This window comes from Corvus kubaryi, unplaced genomic scaffold (genome assembly GCF_017639235.1).
Source record: "Corvus kubaryi isolate FWS band 111438036 unplaced genomic scaffold, C.kubaryi_AGA036_p1.0 133, whole genome shotgun sequence".
NCBI classification, from domain to species: Eukaryota; Metazoa; Chordata; class Aves; order Passeriformes; family Corvidae; genus Corvus; species Corvus kubaryi.
In genome coordinates this window covers 31,454,496-31,475,408 of record NW_024580667.1, presented here as the reverse complement: position 1 = coordinate 31,475,408, position 20,913 = coordinate 31,454,496, and the positions used below count along the sequence as shown (strand labels likewise).

General features: G+C 39.0%; 1 protein-coding gene across 2 annotated transcripts in view; it reads left to right on the top strand.

Moving 5' to 3' along the window:
- Positions 1–20,913, top strand: part of DHRSX (dehydrogenase/reductase X-linked) — a 162,872-nt gene that overhangs the window by 27,466 nt on the left and 114,493 nt on the right. For both annotated transcript variants that reach the window (XM_042042203.1, XM_042042193.1), the window contains one exon: positions 9,836–9,943. In XM_042042203.1, coding sequence (XP_041898137.1) covers positions 9,836–9,943 — 108 coding nt within the window. The remainder of the gene's footprint in view (positions 1–9,835; positions 9,944–20,913) is intronic.

Below are 20,913 nucleotides of genomic sequence, written 5' to 3'. Positions count from 1 at the left end.
TTCCTTTCCTTTCCTTTCCTTTCCTTTCCTTTCCTTTCCTTTCCTTTTTTTCTTTTTTTTTTTCTCCCTTTTTCATTTTCTTAGCTCTCTTTGTTGCGAAATAACCATCATTAAAGTTTTCTAAATGAGGTTTCTTCACTGCAGTCAGTTATGACATTTACTCAGTCTGTGATGGAGTGACAGTGGCATCGCGCTTTGCTGATTCATGTTTTCTTCAGCATTTCAAACTCACTGCCATTACCCTGGTTTTTAGTCAGAACTATAACCCAAATGAAATAGGACATGAAATTTTAATACCTTAGGAATTCTGTGCCACATTTTGTGAAGACAACTGTCAAGTTTTTTGAGATATATGGGATGTGGTCTTTCCTAGGGAAGACCTTTTCTGAGATTACTCACATTCCATTTTGTTTCATATTTATGGCTTCTTTACTGAATATCTGAACATGATTTGGAGAAATACTATATTTATTTGGGACTTTAGTGAGAGGGATGAGTGTCTTTAAATGGCAAATGTTTACTTAAAATGAAACTTTCCCTATTAAATGGGGAATTACACTTGGGAAGGCTTTTGTATGCTCGGGGTATGTCTGAGAGCAAGGACTTGAAATGGTTTCTTACATCCTGAGGGATGTAAAGCATTGTCAGATGCAGCTGCATCTACTCGTTAGCTGTTTGGGAAATCTTGGAGCCTAGACAGTCTTCAGTTCCTGGTAGAGAATGAAAAAGTAATTCTAATGTCTCAAACTTTTGCAGGATGGGAAAATGCATTCTGCAGCTACTAGATTATGCAGAGCTATTTCCATTACCCCATTTAAATCTCCTGGGATAAGCTCCTCTTTTTCATCTCTCATTTCACAACAGGAAAAAAATATAATTACATGATGACATGACTTGAAGAGCGTTGGGAAGTTTTACATAAAATGACATTGCCCAAGGTATTGCAGAGTTACATTTGCCCAGAGGGAGGGAGTATGGGAGTAAGTATCAGTAAATCTGTTCAAAAGATAATCAGATGCTTTTTCTTGATTTAAAGATACACCTTTATATAACTTCCCTATCTTTAGCATGACTGGAGTGAAAGAGAAGAAAGCCAAAGAGTAAGACTTAATAGGTAAATATATAAAAGGAATGAAAGATAAGCAGAGCAGGGAATACAAATGGAAAAATCTCCTTCTTTGTTCTTGTGATAGTATTTTCCCATGTTAAAAATTATATGGGTAAATGGAGCCTTCAAATATATGTATATGTAGGGGAGATTAGTTTCTTCATGGAGCTAGCATCGTGTTTCTTCTCCTGATATTTTTAACAAATCCAGTAATCTTTCATATGCAGGCTGTGTCTGTTCAGTATAGTGTAAGGAATTAGTGGGATTTCTTCATATTATTGCAACAACCGTCCTGCCCTCATTTCACAAAACCCCACGTTAGATTTTTGTGAAGTTCCTTTTGTGACTGAGGCTGGGACTGCTCATGTATCGATCACTGTCACTGAGCTGACTTAGTGCTTGTCGGTGACAGTGCTGTCCCCACGCCTCTCCTGTCCAGCTCCACGGCAGCAGAGCCCTCCCTTCCACGCAAAGGCCGTCTTTCATGGCCTCATCCGAGTCCCCACTTGGCATCTGTCCCAACACAAAATAATTGCACAGTGGAGCAAAACATGCCATGTGTGGTGGGTAGCCAGGTGCCAGATATTTTTGCACAAGTTTGTCAATGTGTAGTATCCACCTTTATCTGAAATATCCTTAAGACTAGTGTTTGTCCAGAAAAACAAACAAACAAACAAACAAACAGTGGCTTAAGCCAGGAATAGCAGGAATATTTAAGACAAGGACTAGTGTGTGAAGTTGCAGGTGTCTGTTGGGAACTTGCAGAGCCATAATTTCACTAAGATAACTTGTACTTGTCGATCTAAGGCAGCTTTTCCATCTCTTGATTCCTTCTCTATCACCCCATGCCCCTCCCAGGGATCAAGTGCTCTCCTTTTCCTACACATTCGGTTGGGAACTTTAGTCTCAAGAGCAGATTGTGGGCAAACTTGTGTTCCTGATGATTTTTTAGGAGATTTTAATACTGCACTGTGGTATTTTCCATCTGAATGATTTGTATAGTGGTGTGTTCAATCTATTTGGCGCTCATAAAAAAATAGATTCAAATATCTTACCTTTAGATGAATTTTGGCAAAAAGAACAAAGTACTCAGGAATGTCAAACATGGCCAGAAGTGAGATTCAGGACTCGGGAACTGCACCCTCTCATCTACTTTTGCTTTCTTTTACCTTAGGGCAGCTCCATATTTGTTAGGATCAAATTTCCTAATATCTATGTCAAAATCAGCCTGAACTTGTATTGTAAAAAGCTCAGATATATTCTTCGTCAAATTGTTTTTTAATGCAGTCGTATTTCCCATTGAGAGAAAGGCAATTCAGAAATGGCAAGAAAACTTCCCAAATTAACAATCCTCTTTAGTTTTTTCCATTCTCATCCTCTTCTTTCTTGGGGAAGAGGGGTCAACATTCAGCTTTTTTTCTGTGTATGATCAGTGATCCTGATGCAAAAAGTCTGCATAGTGTTTATTGGAGGAAGAGTTTCTTCGCAGTCAGAGTGAAGATAGCATAAATCAGTTTGGGAAATTACCCTCTATATTACTTTTGAAAACGGCAATTATCTTTTTCTCCATTCAGCCCTTCTGCCAAATCTAGCAGCATCACAGAGTCCAAGACAACATTACTGAGCACCCTATTTGACAAATAAAGCAAAAGCATTCAAGCTTCAGTCAAAAGATGTGTGAAAATGCGTCTTCCCTTGGCTCTTGTAAACAGGCAGGACTTCTTCACTTGCAAGCACACCAGCCATATGCTCTGAAAAACAGGGCACTGAAAATACATGTGCAAGTGCAGAGGAAATATTTTTTTGATTACTTTGGCATTAGCCGTAGCTTACTTTTCTAGCAGTGTGTGGATCAGTGCCTTGACTTACCTCACCAAACCATTGCTGATTTGCATCTGTAAGTAGCAGTGCCAGTGTCCTCACTGGGGTCCTTTTTTGGCCTTGAGGACAATAACACTATGCAGAGATTTGTAATTCAGATGTATTAAATTGCTTAGAGCTGTATCTCACCTAAATACCTGGAGGTGGGTGGAAGGTGAAGAGAGGGGCGAAAGGGGAATGAAGCACTTAAAAATGACCTCATCTTGACCAAAAAACCTTTTTCCTGTGTCCTTTTTGAAAGTCTAATGCTTCCTTCTGCTTCCCCTTCCACACCCTGCTTTCCACACATACTTCTCCCTTTATCTGCACGTATGCTGTCTTTCCAAGAATCACTAGAAGAAATGCAGATGGGTGTGTCATGCAAATGAAATTTTTAGTGTAGCTTTCCACTCCCCTTCCCACTGTTGCTAGAGAGATCTCTTTCCACAGGTCTTGGATTTTTGAGTGCCAAAAACTCCTGCTCTGAACAGCTGCCTTACTTAGGGTATTGTTATTTTTCTTTAGCAAAAAATATTTCTTTCAGGACTGTAATGCTGGCATCATAACTTTCATCTTACTACTGCACCAGTTTATCTTACATCTTTTCTAATATGTGGGAGCTCTTTTACTGTAGTTAGGTCTTGCTGTGGTTACTTAGGCTCCAAACTTGTGATATTGGACTCTAATAATACCTATTGCTATCTAATACCCCCCCAAGGTTCCACAGTGTGTTCATGAGTTGAAAAAACAAGAGGAAAATGAGCTGTTCTGATCATTTGTAGTATGATTTTTGCATGTGTTAAATGAGATATCTAGGAACAAGTCCTGGAATGGATTTTGGGAGCTTGTATCTCAGCCTTCTGTGAAGGGCTTGTCATCTTGCCTGCAAATGTTATCACTTCATTCCTATAAGCAAGCTGGCATGCTTATCAAAAAGCTAAACAAATGTTATAAATTTAGAGCAGCCTTAAAGTTGATTTTTTTTTAAAGTTGTTTTCATTGGCAATTAAAAAAAAAATCATTAGTCTGGCTCAGCAGATGTTTGCTGCTAACTCTGAAGAAGTGTCGCTTGTTCCCGTGTTGACAGTGTCAGGAAGGGATGAGTATACACATTAGCTCCTTAGCTGGCTGAGCACTCTGCTCCTCTAGTTGGTGTATCTGCCAGCTCCTCTGCTTTTGTGTCATTTGCTGCCTTGCTGCACTTTGGCCATTTGTCCAGGCTTTCTGGATATGTGGTGCCTTGGCTGGAGTTGCAGCACTGGTTGGGTTCCCAGGTCTTTAGGCAGCCCAGACAAATTGCTGCTGCTGTGTGGGAGCTCTGCTGTGTTGTGGAAATGTCCACTTCATGGGACATAGGCTGTGCATGCATTCCCCTGAAATACAGGCATGAAACTTCTGTGAGTTTCCAGAATTGGTAAGTGTGAGCCGTTGTTTGTTGTCTCGTTGGCATGCAGCATTTCAGGCTCTGTGTGCGTCTTGGTTAAACAAGAAACTTAGTCTCATGTGTGCCAGGGGTTTGGCTGTGGTTTTGTGAGCAGTTGTTACCAGTTGTATTCCCTGTCAGTGGCTGCGTGGGAGCCTTGTTAAATTAGGTCTTCCCCAGGCTGCTGAAATTCTTACAGCCATCTGACTGCTGCTGTTCCATTAATAGCACCTTGAGATACCTATGAGTTTGTAGGGCAAGTGAAACATTTCCATGGTTAGGTTTCTCTTGCTAATCTGGTTCTTCAACAGCTTTCTCTTCCCATGAGTAACTCTGGAGCCAGCCTCTCTCCAATACCTCCATTTCCTCATGATTCCTAACAAAAGCTGGGAGGCTTGTCACCTATCAGATGCAAAACTGAGTTGTGTTTGGAAACAGATGCTCTCCCTGGACAGATAAATCTCCCTTACACAACGCACCCAGCCATTCGAGGTCCGTTGGACCTGCTGGCCGTGGGCCTGTGGATCTGCATGTGGGCATGACAGTTGTTCATCAGCAGAAGGCCCGATGGCCTCAACTGCTGAAACCAGCAGGATACCTTTTCGCAGAAGGACTAGTTGGGCTGGTTTCCGGCCTTAAAGGCCTTCAATCTTGATTGCATATTGATGTTCATTAGGAAAGTGATTGGAAGCAGCAACGGCAGAAAAGATTTTGGTGTGCAAATTTGGGAAGACCATTTGCATTTGAAAAATCATCTGCACAGGCTTAGGACAGGCTTAGGACAGTTTGTCTGGCTTATCTGTCAGGATTTGAGTGCCTAATTGTCTTTTGTTAGGATAGTCCTGGAATGACATTTGAATCCAGACCCTGTTTACCTGGTTTCTGCCAAACCAGAATTTTTGGGAGATGTTTCTGTAAAGCACACAAAAAAGGCTGTTGCTGAAAGCTGTGTGGGTTCCCCAGCAGTTTACTGATTGCCTCTCAGAGCGGAAAATGAATTATTTTTCTACATCTGCTTAATGGCTGTAATCTCAGTATTGCCACAGTATAAATGAAGGAAAAAGAGCCAGAATATTTTGCAATAGGAAAAACTACTCAATGATTCTGTGGTACACTGAGCTATATGATTTCTTTGAAGAACTCGATTGTGCTTTGTCCTGTGGTGTTAGACAAAGACTGGAAATTACAGTTTGCCCTCTTTTTCTCACTCAGTGTTGCTATACAGGAATGGCTCCAAACTTGGATCTTGTTATTCAGTCATGAAACTAAATATTCATTGTTGGTTCTTTTCTTTTTATTTTTTTTCCATCTGTGCTTCTGCCAGTTACCTTCAGGACTAATATTTGCATATAAATTATTCAGTTATAGGAGGAATGAAAAAAAAAAAAAAAGTTGGGATTTGTCTGTAGGGATCTCTCCAGCACAAATGCCACCAAAGCTCCTGCACTGAGTGGCCAGTTCAGGAGGTGCAGGCAGGTCCCAGCATGGCACCTCACAGGTGGACACTCACCAGCTTTTTGGATGCCTTCAGCTGTACTCAAGTCTTGCCTGATAAGCACTGGAGACTGATTCAGACAATCTAAATTCTACCCTTGGCCTTTGATGTCCTAAAAAGAAGGTTAATGAGGAAATTAATATAAAGATATTATATTTTAATGTCCATGTGACCCATAATGTCCCACCATGCAGATGCTGGATTAGTAGGCTAGGAGATGGAGCTTTGTAAAAATTTGATGCAATTTGCTTTTAATAAACTTTCAATACTTTTTTCTTTTTTTTTCCCCTTGGCCTCAAGCACAATGTTCTGCAAAGGTTAGAGAATAGCAAAGCAAGCTACTCTTAAGGGAAGCTCTTCTGAGGTTTGCATTGTCTGTGTTCACATAATGCATTTCTGCAAACAAAAGAAATTTTAATTCCTCTGTTTTGATTTGGCTACTTCAGATTTCAATTTGGCTACTCATCCCTCCCCCAGAGCTGGGATTTTGCTGGCAGGAACTGGTCATTGATATGGAATTGGCCATTGATATGGGTCTTCAGACTGTCTTATTTGTCTGTGGTCTTGGCAGTTGCAGAGGCATCCTGACAGCCCTGTTTTAGAGTCCTCTGAAAATTAGTATTTTTAAAAATTACAGAATTGCCTTACATTCTTTGTAGTATTGAATTTGTGTGAGGATGTCTCTGTACATGGAAGTTATTTCTGATTAGGGAGAATTATGTTTAAAAGGAAAATAATTATTTTTAAATAGCCTCATATCGGAACATAATAAGTACGCCTTATTTTTCTGTTTTAGGGTATTCCACTTGCAAAGTGACCAGGCTTATGTCATCTAAATACATTGGAATGCAGGCAGAACTGCAGCCTGAGAGAAGCTTCTCGCAAACATTGCTGTGATAAAGCAGCACCTAAGGATTGCGGGCTTGGTTTCTTTGAACACAAAGGCAAATTAACAGCTACTGCTTGGTCGGGGGATTTCATTAGCACAGGGCTGTACCGTTCTCATGTCCCACGGAGAGATCACTGGCATTACGCCTCTGTACTTGAGATCAGTATCTACCTCCTTACCAGGAGCAGAGGCAGAAAGAGAACTGGGGTGGTTTAAATGAGGTGCAAGAGATGCCAGAGGGAACTTCTCTGGGCATTCCAAAGCTGGTGGGTCTCCACTGCCTCCTGCCTGGGGGGCTGTGAGCCTCCAACTGCACTCAACCTTTCACACAAAATAAACCAGTATCTGCTGAAAACCAGGCTGAGCCCAGGTTTGCTTTGAAAATTTCATGCTGAGTTTCGTCATGGAAGGGGTGTTTTAACGCTGAAAGTTGGGTGTACTGCAAACTCCACATGACATTGGAGTTCTAGTGGAAACAGGACACTAATAAACGGCCTTTCACTGGAGTTACCCCTGGCTCACACACAGAGCCTGTATTTGATCTTGACCACTTTTTTTGACATAAATACTAGCTGTGTCTCTTTTAAATGGAGATTCATTTTACATTAAGCTGACTTGATGGAAACTGTACACATTTTTAGAATTAATAACAATTAAGAGTTAATTGAGGAATTTATTTTCCTCCTGCCCCCCTCCCCTCCCTGATGTGTTTCAGTGTTTCTCTTCGCATTTCCCATTTTGACTAAAGTGAGTGGATAGACTGAGATGTGCCTGAGTGTTGTGTCTATTCAAAACCATGCTATGTGGAAGCTGTATACTGTACCTCTTGTAAATAAAACAGATAATGGACACTTGTCGGTGTGTCTGCAGCCCTCATTTCTCCCTCCCTGGCTGCTTTCTTATGTCCTTGGATCTAGCTGCAAAAACAGGCCTGTTTTAAACCTCTCTGTAATATAGGATCTCACAGAATGAATTTTTACAGTCGAATCTTTAAGTGGCCATTAGGACCAAAAAATTGTCCTTTTCTTTGCAGTCACCATGGACAGGATAGGTCTGGACATCTTCTTTCATCTGCTATATGGTGTCCTCTGCTAAGAACCACTTCATCACAGTGATACCTGTTATCACTTTGCTCTTCTGACTTCCCATCTTTCTTTCACGTCATTGCCCCTTCCCCAGTCCTGACTTCTTTTTTTCCTTTTCTTTCATTAGTTTTCTTCTAAGTGAATTAATTTTGCATTAAAATGTGACTTCTTATTTAATAGGTAGGTATAGTGGTGCAGTAATGGAAATGAGGGACAGCACCTGTATGCAACACGTGAAATCCAAATATCAGATCAGCAATATGGTAAGAGGCCAGAAGCAAGGGAGGCATGAGGAGGCAGAAGAGGAAGATAAGGTACTCAGGCCCACAAGAATGCATTTTCTCTTGAGGAGATTTGCACCTGTGGGCATTTAATTTAGAGTTTGTGATTAGAAGTATTTTTGGTGGAAATTGCAGGGCTGCTAATAACTAAATTGAAGCCCCTTAAGAAATCTCCTGGTGAAATTTTATTTAGCTTGAATTATATATATGTCAGGACACCTGTGTGCACAGATATCACTGTAATTGGAGTTAACCTTCAAATACCTGCAAACAATTCCTGCTCTGCATGGATGGGAAGAACCAAGTCGTTACCTGAAGAGAACAGAAATTCCTGTTGAATTATGATAGATAGAACTCTGTATTGCAGAAAAAGTGAAATCTGGGTCCTTTTTGAAGGACTTTGCTGTGAAGAAAGGAGTTTGTATCAGTGCTAGTCCTGTGTTTCATAACTATGTAAAATCCAAATTTGTGTTGTACAACAAAGCAATCCCCTGAAAAATGTAGAAATCAAAATAGAAAGTCCTTTGATAGATGAAAGTTGGCATCTTTTTAACATTTGTTATCTATAGCGTTGCCTACGGACACTGCACCACAGCAAAACGAAGTATTCAGTACCATTTTCCCTGTGCAAATACCTCACGGCTTCTACTCTAAAACAAATTAGAAATTCACCTTGGTCACCTAAGGACCACATGGTACTTCACATGAAACATTCTCCACCTTGTCAAAAAAATTGTAGTTGATATTAGACCTAATTCATGCCTTTCCCAAGCAATTAAATCATAATGCCTTTGTTCTGCTTTGGCTGCAGGACTCCCTCCTCCCCTCCATGGTGGGGGGATGTGCTGCAACCTGCGCCCAGTGTAAGAGCTTGTAGTTGGAATGGCAGCTGCTCTGCAAGGGCTGTTCCAGACACTTCTTGGCTCAGTTGGCAGGCTAAGGGCTGCCTGGGGATGCAGGAGACACAGGCTGTGTCTAAGCCACCGCTCTAGCAGAGGGAGTTTGGGAGCATCTCCTGCCTGCTGGGCTGTCTGTGGGTCAAGGAGCACTTGGAGTGGAGGTGGAATGAAGTTGACAGTGGGTATTGGGGATGCTGGCTTCTGTGGGAGAGCCTCCTTCCTTTGGGGCTCAGGGCCCTGTGATTTTCAGAAGGAAGAGTGCTCAGCTATGCAGGGAAATTAGGCCTGGTGGTGTACTTTAGATAGCTTACCTTTGACTGAGATCTTTCCTCCATGTTACTGGCAGAGGCTGGTTTTTGTCATTCAAAAAATTTTCAGGATATCATGCTGCCAGTAGAATTTTTATCCCTGTACACATAAAGTAAGCCATCCCTGAGCTGACATTACTTGCGTCACCTTACTCAGTAACAAAGTTATGGTGGAAATTTTAAAGGTCAGATGACTGCAGGATGATGAAATGCATGCAAATAGAAATGAGATTTCTGAAGTGGGTGTTTGCTTTTTGTGTCGTCAACCTCAGTCTTTCGTGAGCTGTTAATACTGGAAAATTATAGTGCAGTAAATAATGGTGGATGTTCCATAGTTTTTGTTTCCATACAGAGTTTGCTTCTGAGATGGTTTACTGGCCTGGCTTGAGCAGTCTGTTAAGTGTACACTCTTTAAAATGCATCTTAACTTCTTAATCGTGTTCCTATTGCGAACTAACCTTGTGTTGTTTCTTTTTTCCTCATATAGTTTTCCCTACACAAAATGGAAAGGTTGCTATAGTGACTGGAGGCACTAAAGGAATTGGTTACCAAACTGTGAAGCATTTGGCAAGACTTGGCATGCATGTGATAATAGGTAAAGTCATTATTTTCTTAATATACTTTTTGTTTCAGAAAGTAATTTTTTTTTCTTCTAAGGGGTATTTTCTCTCCAGCATAAGTAAGGATATGTCAGGGGAATGCCGGAGAATGTTTTTCTAGCATTTAGCACAAATAAAGATTGATTTAGGTTTTGCTTCACAAGTTCTTAAAAAAATAGTGGATGGCATTTTTTTTCTGTAGAACTTGGAAGAGTTGTACTACCTTAGATAAGAAGTAAACAATAAAAAACTTAAAAAGATGAGTTTTACAAAAATATTTTAGTTCCTTGTTACTGGGGAGGGATTATGCATCAGCATTAGAGTGTACATGTTCATTAAGGGGAAAACAAATGAAAACCTTGAAGGAATATTATGGTGATTAGTGGGGGATGATCTGTGTTATAAGGGCAGAGGAAGCCCTTACAACTTCATCCGTGTAAAAATTACACATTTACTTCCCAGTTTGTCACTGTAAGAAGCCTCTGTAGGCAAGACAAGGAAATAAATACCTTGAGATTCAGTCATGTCAGTCTGAGACAGACTGGACAATTCACCTTCTGGAGGTGCCTGTTTCTCTCCATGGATAATAAAGAGTTTATAAGGTTGGAGTGAGACATTTGAAGTCAGGTGAATTTCTCTACAAATTCAAAAATGGTCCTGTGTGCACCATTTCTTCTAAGCAGACACTACTTAGGAGACTTCCTATTTTTAAAGCTTTCTGTACTACACATATATATTTATGACTAATATGTCTACTAAATAAGAATGTAACGTAATGAATACTTATATGTTTAAAATGATAAATTTTCTCATTTCATCTTTCTTTAACTAGATTTTTACCTGAACCACTGTAACTTTTATTCCATAGAATCACTTAAGACTGCTGTTTCATTGAATACTATCAACCCAGTGATGCCATTTTGTTCAGCTTTGATACAGAATGTACAAAAACTCTCTAAAGCTTTGCATACATGTCATTAGAAAAAAAACCAAATCCACTCCAAACAGTGGACGAGAGCACAGTAGCCATGTACTTTTAGAGTAGTGCAGTCAGTAACACTAATGGAGTTGTCCTGGAGTTGTACAGGTGTAACGTGGAACACCACTTACTCATACATGTTTTAATAGATGTGTCAAACAAACCCAAGCGTCTGCAAAATGCAACTAGATGCCTCTTTATGTAGCTAAATGCTAGATGTTGCTAATGTAGCTAGATGTAGCTAATGATGTCAGCATTAATATTTCACTAAAATTGCTTTTCATCTTTAAGGTGGACTGCAAAAAGGTACTCAGTGGGAAAAGAGAAAGGGTACTTTTCTTCTCTTTGCATAGGGTCATGGAAGCGTAGAACATTCTTTTTTTAAGAATTATTTTGTATCACTCGAAGTTTAGGATATTCCATGTAACAAAATTCAGCGTGAGAGTTTTGGGAATGGGAAGGTGAGGTATAGGTACAGAATCTCTAAATAAGCTGAATTTTTTTCAACTCACAATCACTCCCTCATAAACCTCATTCACTCACACCCTCACCTGTACTCTCATAAGCACCAAGATGAGCTCATGTGGTCTTGTGAGCATCACTTGAGTATGGGAAAAGGTCATGCCAGCTACTAAATCCTTGTCCCATCTCTGCGGTTCTTCTCTGTCAGAAATGACAGGCCAGTTTATGGTCAGAGCCGCCAGAGGGGTTGTGCAGTCTCCTCCTCTGGACATACCAACAATTCGTCTGAATGCGACCCTGTGCTCCTTGTTCTAGGTGAAACTGCGTTAGCAGGGGGATTGGACAGAGCTCCCTTCCAACCACAACCATTCTGTGATCTTTTATATTGCTCAGCAGCTCTCAGCACATTTTTCCTTGTCTGCAATGTATAGGCTCTGTCTATAGCCTATTTTTAGGGTGGGCTAACAGAAAAAATAATGGTATGGATATTATGCTGTAATGTGGATGTTACTCTCCTGATGGCAGAGTGCATGGTTATCTGCTGGCCAGTCTTCTGTGCTGTGGCCTTGACATGCACAACACAGGGACAGTCTCCTCTAAACATGTCTTTTGTTTGTCAATAACGATCATTCTTTTAACACTTTGCCTTTTCTTTTGGTGCTTACAAACACACACACTTCCATTCACTCTACAGTATTATCAATCTTACTACTTGCACTACGAATCTCTACAAACATAAATTAATGAAATTAATTATAGGAAGCATTTGATGAGTAAGATTTGCAGCTGATTCATTTCTTCCAAGCAAACTCTGACCTAAACACTGAGCCCTGTGAGTCACAGCCATCTTCTTTGCCTGTGAAATTCTTCAGACCAAAGCAGCCCTGTCAGTAGAATGGATAGTCCCAGGCACTTTTCCAGCTGCAAGATCATAACAATCTCAAAAGCCCATTAAATGCAATGACCTTCCATCCTTGTTCCTCACTGTTGGGCCCAAGTGTCCAGAGTATGTTTAAAATATCTGCTGGCACACTGGCATGCATTAGCACATTCAGCTTCAGGCCACACAAGGCTCAAATAAGACAGCAAGTGTGCTCAAGCTTTCTCCTCTACAAATGTTTTCACGCAATGTTTGTATATAGACATGAACTTCTGTGAAAAAAGTGTGGATGTTAAGTGAATTTGGGCTTGCAAGAGACACTCATGTAGCTTACAGTCAATCATGCTCAATCACTGAATGCTTGTTTCCCATTATAGGAACTGTAGCAATAAAGGATGATATCCCTGCAGCAGGCAAATGAGTCAAGCCTGAATGTCTGATGTGAAAAATGATTCACCATTTGTGATGGATGTGATTTTGATTCAGTTTGACATTTTAGAGGAGTAAATATTTGAAGCAACCTACTTTTAAATCCGATCCACCAATGGAATGAGGAAAGCAAATAAGTAGGAAGCATGTTACCTTGTGGAACATGAATAGGCGCTGTACGAAAAGGCAGTATGTTCACTCAGAGCCTTTACAGAAAGTGGTTTCATAGTTGTTTTCCACCTTCTTCCTTTCCAGTCCCAGTACTGGTGCACAAGACTCCATTCTCCCACTGATGGTTTCCCTCTGCGGGTGCTGCTCACCCTGTCCTCAGCCTCTTCTTAGGAAAGAGGTTGGGATGAATGCTGAAATGATGAAAGTAATTTTCTGTGTGTTTGATAGATTTCACTGAGGCTTTTTGCCAGGCTGCTTTTCCTGGTAGCTTTACTCACAGTCAGCAGGGCTTTTACTTCAGGAAAATCTCATGGCAGGCAGCAAACCCCTGGTTGGGTAAACTGATGGCTATGGTGAGTCTTCGGAATCAAGCCAGGGAGTTCCTGCACCCTCCTATGTGATTTATTGCTTGATAAATAAACTTGCAATTTCATTTTCAGAGAGAGAAGGTAAATGACACAGTATATCCAGCAGTGACTGATATTGAAGGTAGTGTTTTGTGTGCACTTAAAAATAAATATGCTCTTCACAATGAGGACATTGGAAATCAAGATATCCTGGACATTTCTATGACCTCCCCCAGCCCAGGTCATAAAAAACAGTAGGTTCAGCTCTGGTTTAAGATGTTTGCCACAGTTTTGTGAGTCTCAATTTAGACTGATAAAATGCATAAACTCTTCATACTCCTTCCATCCTTTATCACAGCTGTTTAATTTTATGAGGATTCTGTGAGTGCATGTTAAAATTGTTGACTCAAAAAAAAAGAGCCTAAATTTGTTTTTTTCTTTTTTTTTCTGAGTACATTAGTAAAAGAAGGCCGAGATAATGTGTGATAACATCTAATACAGAAATTTTGATAATTCTATCTGAAAATGGTGAATGAAAAATCAAAAGATTTGCACCTTTACAACGTTACACATATGCTGCTTGGTATAAAACACCAGGTTCAGGACAGAGTAATCACGTCTGAGTATATCCGTGTCACAGGTTTCTAAGACAGGCTCACACTTTGAAGGAAGCAATCTCATTATATTTATGTATATGTATATATATTCATGTGACTTATTTGAGCTCTTCAGTTTTGGCTTGAGCTCTGCAATTCTGGCATAAATAAATTTACTTCCATCACCAGATTCAGCACTTCTGTGTGACCTCGGTAAGCCCTGCAGGAGACCAAGCAAGAGATATTTCTGTCACCTCTTTCATTCTGGTTAATTTCTAATTTTCAAACTGGATTCTCTGTACCATGAATCAGACAATTTTTATATTGTATAATACTACAAAGTGACTTTAGAGGGATAATTAAATCCTATCAAGAGGGTGAAATTGTTCATTTTCAGAGACAGTTTGATTTAATTTCAATTACTGAAAATTTCTTTGGGTTACTTTAATAGTCTTTTTTTAATATTCATAGATCTATGAGATGCTTGGGTTATAATTTTTTTTCTAGAAAAGTATTTATCTTTCTAATTTCAGCCAGGTTTTTTTAGGCCTGAATGAGTTCTAGAGTTAGTCAGGAAGTGTCAAAATTTTACCAACCTATAAAAAGTGGGTGATGGTTTCTTTTTCCTGTATGAGCATAAAAAAAATGCATGCAGATTGCTATATAATTGTAATTCAGTTCAGGTTCTGTCATATCAGTGCACTGTAATCAGGGTTATGAAAAACTCTGTTTACAGTACTGTCTGTTACTTATGCACCATCCATGTGCACACAGCCTTCCAAATACGTATGATTTTTGTCAAACACTTTAGTCCCTAATTTCTGTTGGAAGACTGTCACATCTGTGCTTGTTTTAACATATGGTGCTTTCAACATATAATTTTATAGGAGGAGCAAATAACGAAGAGACAAGTCCTTTGAATTGTATCAAACCTATTCAGGGTGATAAAGACCAGGGATGTGTGAAGAATTGCAGGAAGACCATTAAGAAGCTGAGTGTTAAAAGGCATGTGCAGTTCAGTGTAGAGCAATATGGAGTGATGGACATGGGGAAAAATCTCAACTCCAGAAAAAGACATGATGGATTCTGTGTCGACCGTCAGCACTTTGGAAGTCCATCTCAGGGTCAAAATAGATCATTCTGTGAAACTCAGTGGTGCTTCATAGCATGCAAAAATCAAAACAAGTATTATAAGTAGTTGGAAAAGGAACCAACTAAACAGAAAACAGGAGTTGATTCAACTGTATGAATCCTTTTTGGGCCAGAACATCAAATACCATGTTGTGTTCGGGTCTGCCTATTTCAAAATGGTTTTAAAGGGTTTATAGGAAAACAAGCTTTATCAGGGGGATGGAAAGGCATCCTTACGAGGAGCAACCAAATGAGCTTGGAGTCTTCAATCTGTTCACTGTCTCTGAAGTCTATAAAATGAGCAGCTAAAAAGACACAGAGCTTAAAATAGTATGGAGATTGATACAAACTCAGTATAAGTACAGTACTAAACATCAAAAAGAAATTAAAACAGTCTAAAACAGGCCATTGTGATTAAAAACAAAATCCATCAGAAGTGTAAAAGTATTTTTGGACTAGTATCTACTGCACAGAACCTTAAATCATCCTTGGTAAAGGAGAAGTGTAAGGTGGACAAATACAGGTGCTGGGCAGTTTTCAGAAGAATGTTGTGCATAGGCCAGTAAGTGTGTATTTTATATTGAAAAATAAGTCAGACACTTAAAAAATGTAAAGTTAAATATGTGTTGATGAATTTTGGAAGAGTTACTGCATTTTTTCTAGGCATTTGTTTAATTTATTCATTAGGCATTTATGCTAAATGCTTTGAAATATTCAACAACTGTGTGAATTAATTTAGTCTTGGTTTTCAAAAGCTTTTTTTTAAGATTCATGCCAGAAGATTTAAAGTGGCTGGCTTGTCTTGAGATAAGAGAAAGATCTCTTGTAGTTTAGTAATAGATTAGGAGGCAGAAAACAACATTGAAAAATTATTTGTCAGCTTCAGGCCGCAGCAAAGATACTCCTGGTCCCGTAGACATGTTCAGTACATTTATAAAAGATAGATACAGAATGCAGGGTGAACAGTGAGATGATGCATTCTGTTTAAATGTGTTTAGGATAGTCAAATGAATTTGACTATTGATAATTAAAGGATTTGAGTTTCTGACATGTAAGGAGAGGCTGAGAGAGCTGTATTCAGCCTGAAGAGGAGAGAAGGGTTAGAGGGATCTTTTCCAGTGTATAAGTACCTGATGGGAAAACCCTCTTTTTTTTTTTTTTTTTTTTTTTTCCCCCACAATGTGAGTGGTCAAACACTGGCATAGGCTGCCTAGAGAGATTGTGGAGTGTCCATCCCTGGAAATACCTGAGATCTGACTGGACATGGTCCTGGGCCACCAGTGGTAGCAGAGGGTGGGACTGGGTGGCATCCAAAGATGCCTTGTGAAATCTTAACTACTATGAAGAGTAGGAAATAATCTCCCAATAGTGAATGACTGTTATGAAGGGATGCATAAATACAGAGTGTTAGTAAATGCAAATATGGAATATGAGAAAACAGCCACACCTATGTATTTACAAGAATAGGACCTAAATTAACAGCTACTCAAAGAGTAAAATAAATATTGTGATTTACTGTTGAAAGCTCTATGTACAACATCATCGATATTTCATGCCAGTCATAAAAGCAAATAAAATTATATTACTTAGCAGGAAAGAAGATGAAAACAGGACAGAAAGTGTCCCTCTTCCTTTATAGAAACCATTGGTTCATCCTGTTGTGCATACTCAAAAGGAGTCTGGTTGAACTGGAAAAAACTAAAGAGTGATGGTTAGGAGTACAGGATGGCTTTGTAGGAGGTGGGGCACAGAACAAAGGTCCTTCTGCTTCCAAACAGATGACTGAGGTGTGGTATCATACAATTATGAATGGTTTAGAAAGTGAACAAGAAGTGGTCATTCCCTGTCTTACTGTACACAAAGTAGAGAACATCCAACAAAATAAAAAATACAACAACAAACAAACTACTGAAGTACAACCTTTTGAATGTAATTAAGTGTGTCATTAAATCACAGAGCCGGCTGCCCCAGAACTCTTTGGCGGTCAAGCGCTTGAATGAACTGAAATTGCAAATAGGTGAAGTAGTGCAGACCACGTTCATTGGAAGGCCATGTGTGACTTTTGGTTAAGGAAATCTCTGAAACTACTTGCTTCTGAGAGGGTGTATTGGAAAAAAACCACTCCTAGTCCTACTGCTGTCATATCTTTTCCTTAAGCGTCTGCTACAGGTTATTGTTGGAAATAGGGCACTTGTCTAGATATATTTTGGGTTTGATAAATAGGGTCATTCTTAGCTTCTTGTTGGAACAGGTGAGTAGCTGAAACCTAAGGCAATAATGATGATTTCTTTTCTCTTTGCAATTTGACATTCTCTCCCTTGCTCATTTTTTGCTTCTTTTCTCAAAGAAACATTTACAACAATGTTTTTGCCTTCCATGTAAAAAAGGCATGTATTTAATTGTGACTGCTGTATGATGAACTTGATGACAAAAGCATGTGATATCTCTAGACATAAGGAAGTTTGTATCACATTCACAATTTATTTTTGTAGCTGGTCACATACTTATACCCAGCTTTATTTAAATCCATGCCTTAAATATTTTACAGGTGAGACCCAAGATCTGTATTCCTTTTTCTGCTGAAGATTTTATAAATTCCATTATAAACCTGCTCATGTTTTATTGAGTTCAAATTTCTCATCCTCTGAGTTTTTTGGGGGCAGTCATTCCTCTCTTTTAGGCATATTCTAGTTGTTGTGCACAGTCATAAAATCATAATCTTCCTAACACCAGCTGATAGGATTTTGTTTTTCTCTTGAGGCATTGGGTGCCCTCACAAGTCCTGTCTTCGGGCTGGTGCTTTAAAGAAGTCAGTTCCCCTTTAATCACAGTGAGGATTATGCTACTCTGAGGAGGCATCTTAATTCAAATTTCCATTTGGAAAATTTTATATTCTTTTGCACAAAGTCATCTAACCATCATCCTTTGCAACTCCTTAATCAGATGGTACACACTTACACAGAATTGATTACTGTACCACCAAGCTTTTCCTGGTAATGCACATATACATAAGAGTTTATGGGCACCACTTCTAAACCTGGGTTGCTCTAAGTCAGCAGTGGGGAGGGGCGAGGGCCATGGGGCATTCTGCAAACGCTGTAAAGTTATCCATTGTTTCCCTGACAAACTTAGGTAAGCAAGGGCTTTTTGGATTTGTGGGTTTATTCTCTCCAGGTACCCTTAAGCTTTGCAGGCTCTATTGTTGATCACAGACTATTTTAAATTTCTTTATAATGCCCTGAAGTACTTTTCCTTGAAACATCAAGATTGCAAATTCCTAGTTTTGCAAAACACCAGTTGAAAAAGCTCTTGCTTTCTTTATCAGGATCAATCTTGTGCATATATTCAGTGTGTGAGTGGCAATTACTCTTTTGGAGAGATATTCACTTTCAAAGAAATTAAAAATATTGTATAAAGAATACATATAGATGTATCAGAACCCCTTAACTAGTAATAGTCTGTCTTTAGCCCATGCTGGGTTTCTACTGGCTGTGTTTTTTTCAGCTTTATTCAGACTGAGCAATCTCTGTGATAATTCTGTTGAAATCCCTCAAATAACTTTCAGAGTTAGGATCTACTTAAGTGACTAAGATGACAGAGCCTGACATTTAGGATAAGATCCAAAGCCCATTGCTGCTGATAAGAATTTTAATATGTACTTCTCTGGTGGCTTTATATCAACTTGCTTTGACTTGTGTTTGTGTAAGTGAATGTGGAAGAGATGAGTAAATTTGTTTGACTAAAAGTCATATTTAAATATCTTTTCCTTTTTTTGCAACATGAGTTTCAGTATTTTATTCATTCATCTAGAATGGATTTATTTTTATATTACTAGTTTTATTTTCAGAGTTGATTGTAGTCAGCATTGTTATTGAATCAGTCTCACCTAAATTTTTCACTATTCTACGGGGGCTAAGTGAAAAAAAAAAACATCAGATAGGGCACTGAACAGCTTGCATAAACAATTCTTGAGACAACTATATCTATTTTGAGTTCCCAATAGACACTTTAAATTAACATGAAAAGCAAGATAATTATGGTTTTGGGTACTTTGATGATCTAAGCTCCCAAGACAATGAATCCTTCTTTCTCAAAGCTTTTCTTAAGATTCCCTCACTGCATAAAATATGTGATCTGTCTTCCCTTTCTTAGCCTTCCCTTCAAACCACTTGAATTCAGAGTAGGCAGATCTTATGCTACAGATGCTATAACACTTAAAATGGACAAATTTTGGTATGTGGAACATATGGAAATTATAGTGAATCATTGAAAAGATATCCAGCCAGAGGATTATTTTGTGTATCATGAAGTTTTTTAAAGAATCACGACAAATACGCTACTGGGGATCTAAACCAGCTGACAGTGGTAAGAATTTGATCCTCGTGTAGTAAACCATCCTTCTCCTGAGTTTAGGGTGCTGTACACCTGGTCAGTGCACTTGAAGATTGTGCCCTTTAGTGACCCAACTTCATCAAGAAGATGCAGATTAGGTTTGATTTTTCCCAACCCGAAGCTGACTGTGTTAGGTTGGTGACTTGAAAAACATTTTTTTTTTCATTTTGAATAATTAATGTAGCACTTGAAAGGAGGTTGATCTTTTTGATGCCTAGCACTCACTTTGCTTAGAAGATCCCAGAAGGACGTACTAGAAGGGTAGCAGTGCAAAAGTGCAATGTCCCTTTCCTCTCCCACCTGCCCTTGGCAAGGGGGTGCTGATCTCCTTAACCTGACTCAGAAGCCTAGATTATCCTCCCAGTTTCATGGTATCTTTCTGATCTAAGGGTCTTTGAACTTTTTGTGAAGATTTTGGTCATTTGCTCAGTGTCTTTATTCTTTCTTACAGGATTTTCTTTGAAAGAAGGATTTCAAAAGCCTCTATTACTGTGGTAGTTTTCACCGAGGCTATTTCAATTTTGCAATACTCCAGCCTTCAGCATCTGGCTTTCAAACTCTGTTGCATCAGGCTGCAAACACACATCTGAAGTGACTGTTTAGCAAAATAATTATTTTTTTTTCCCAGTGGTCTAGAATGAAAAATATGCAAATATGAATAAAACGAGCTTGTTTGGAAGGCACTGAGCTTTAATGAATAACCATTTATATAACAGCAAAATAAAGCAAATTAAAATTTGTTGTGAACACAAGCTCTTTTAAAAGAACAAATTAAATGAACATACTGAGAGTTAAATCAAGACACTGGAGGCTTTAATAAGCCTGATCTCTGTGTGAGAGGTGCTGAATAAAAGAGGAATCAAATCAGACCTTCACAGAATTGGCATAAAAGTATTTTTATTTCTAGCATAACACTATCCAGCCTAATAACAGCACACTGAGTTTGAAATCCTACTCTAGGACATCTCTTGAGGTAAAACAGTGAGGAAAACTGATCTGTTGCCCATGAACCCTGTGCACAAATTTCCCCAGAAACGGCAGTTTCACTGGAGGGTTTGTTTGTTGATGCTGCATCTATATCTGGAAATTAGCATCAAACTGAATGTTTTTCTTCTCTACAAGGCTGGATGGTTTTAAAGGGGGAAAAACAGCAAGAAGAAAATACTGCAAATGTCTGCTTTGTTGTTTTGGGTTTTTCTTTCTTTCTTTCTTTCTTTCTTTCTTTCTTTCTCCAAGCAGTATAATTCCATAGTTAATGGAATTTATGGAGAACAGTTGTACACCTGTATGACTCTAGATTTTATGTGAGAATTGTTTGCTCTCCAGTACCTGGAATGCTAAATGTATTTATTTTGGCTAAATTTATGTAAACGTTGAGTTTTCTTGCATATCATGAAAACAAAGATGTGTTTCAAATCTTTTTACTGCAGAAGCACAGCTAAAACTACATTCTCAAAAGAATGCATCTTAGAGTAAATACAAGCATGTACCAGCTAATGTGAACAGGGAGCTGAACCAGATACCTCCTGAGGTCTCTTCCAGCTTCATCTTATTCTGTGGTGATGTGAAAGAGAGAACA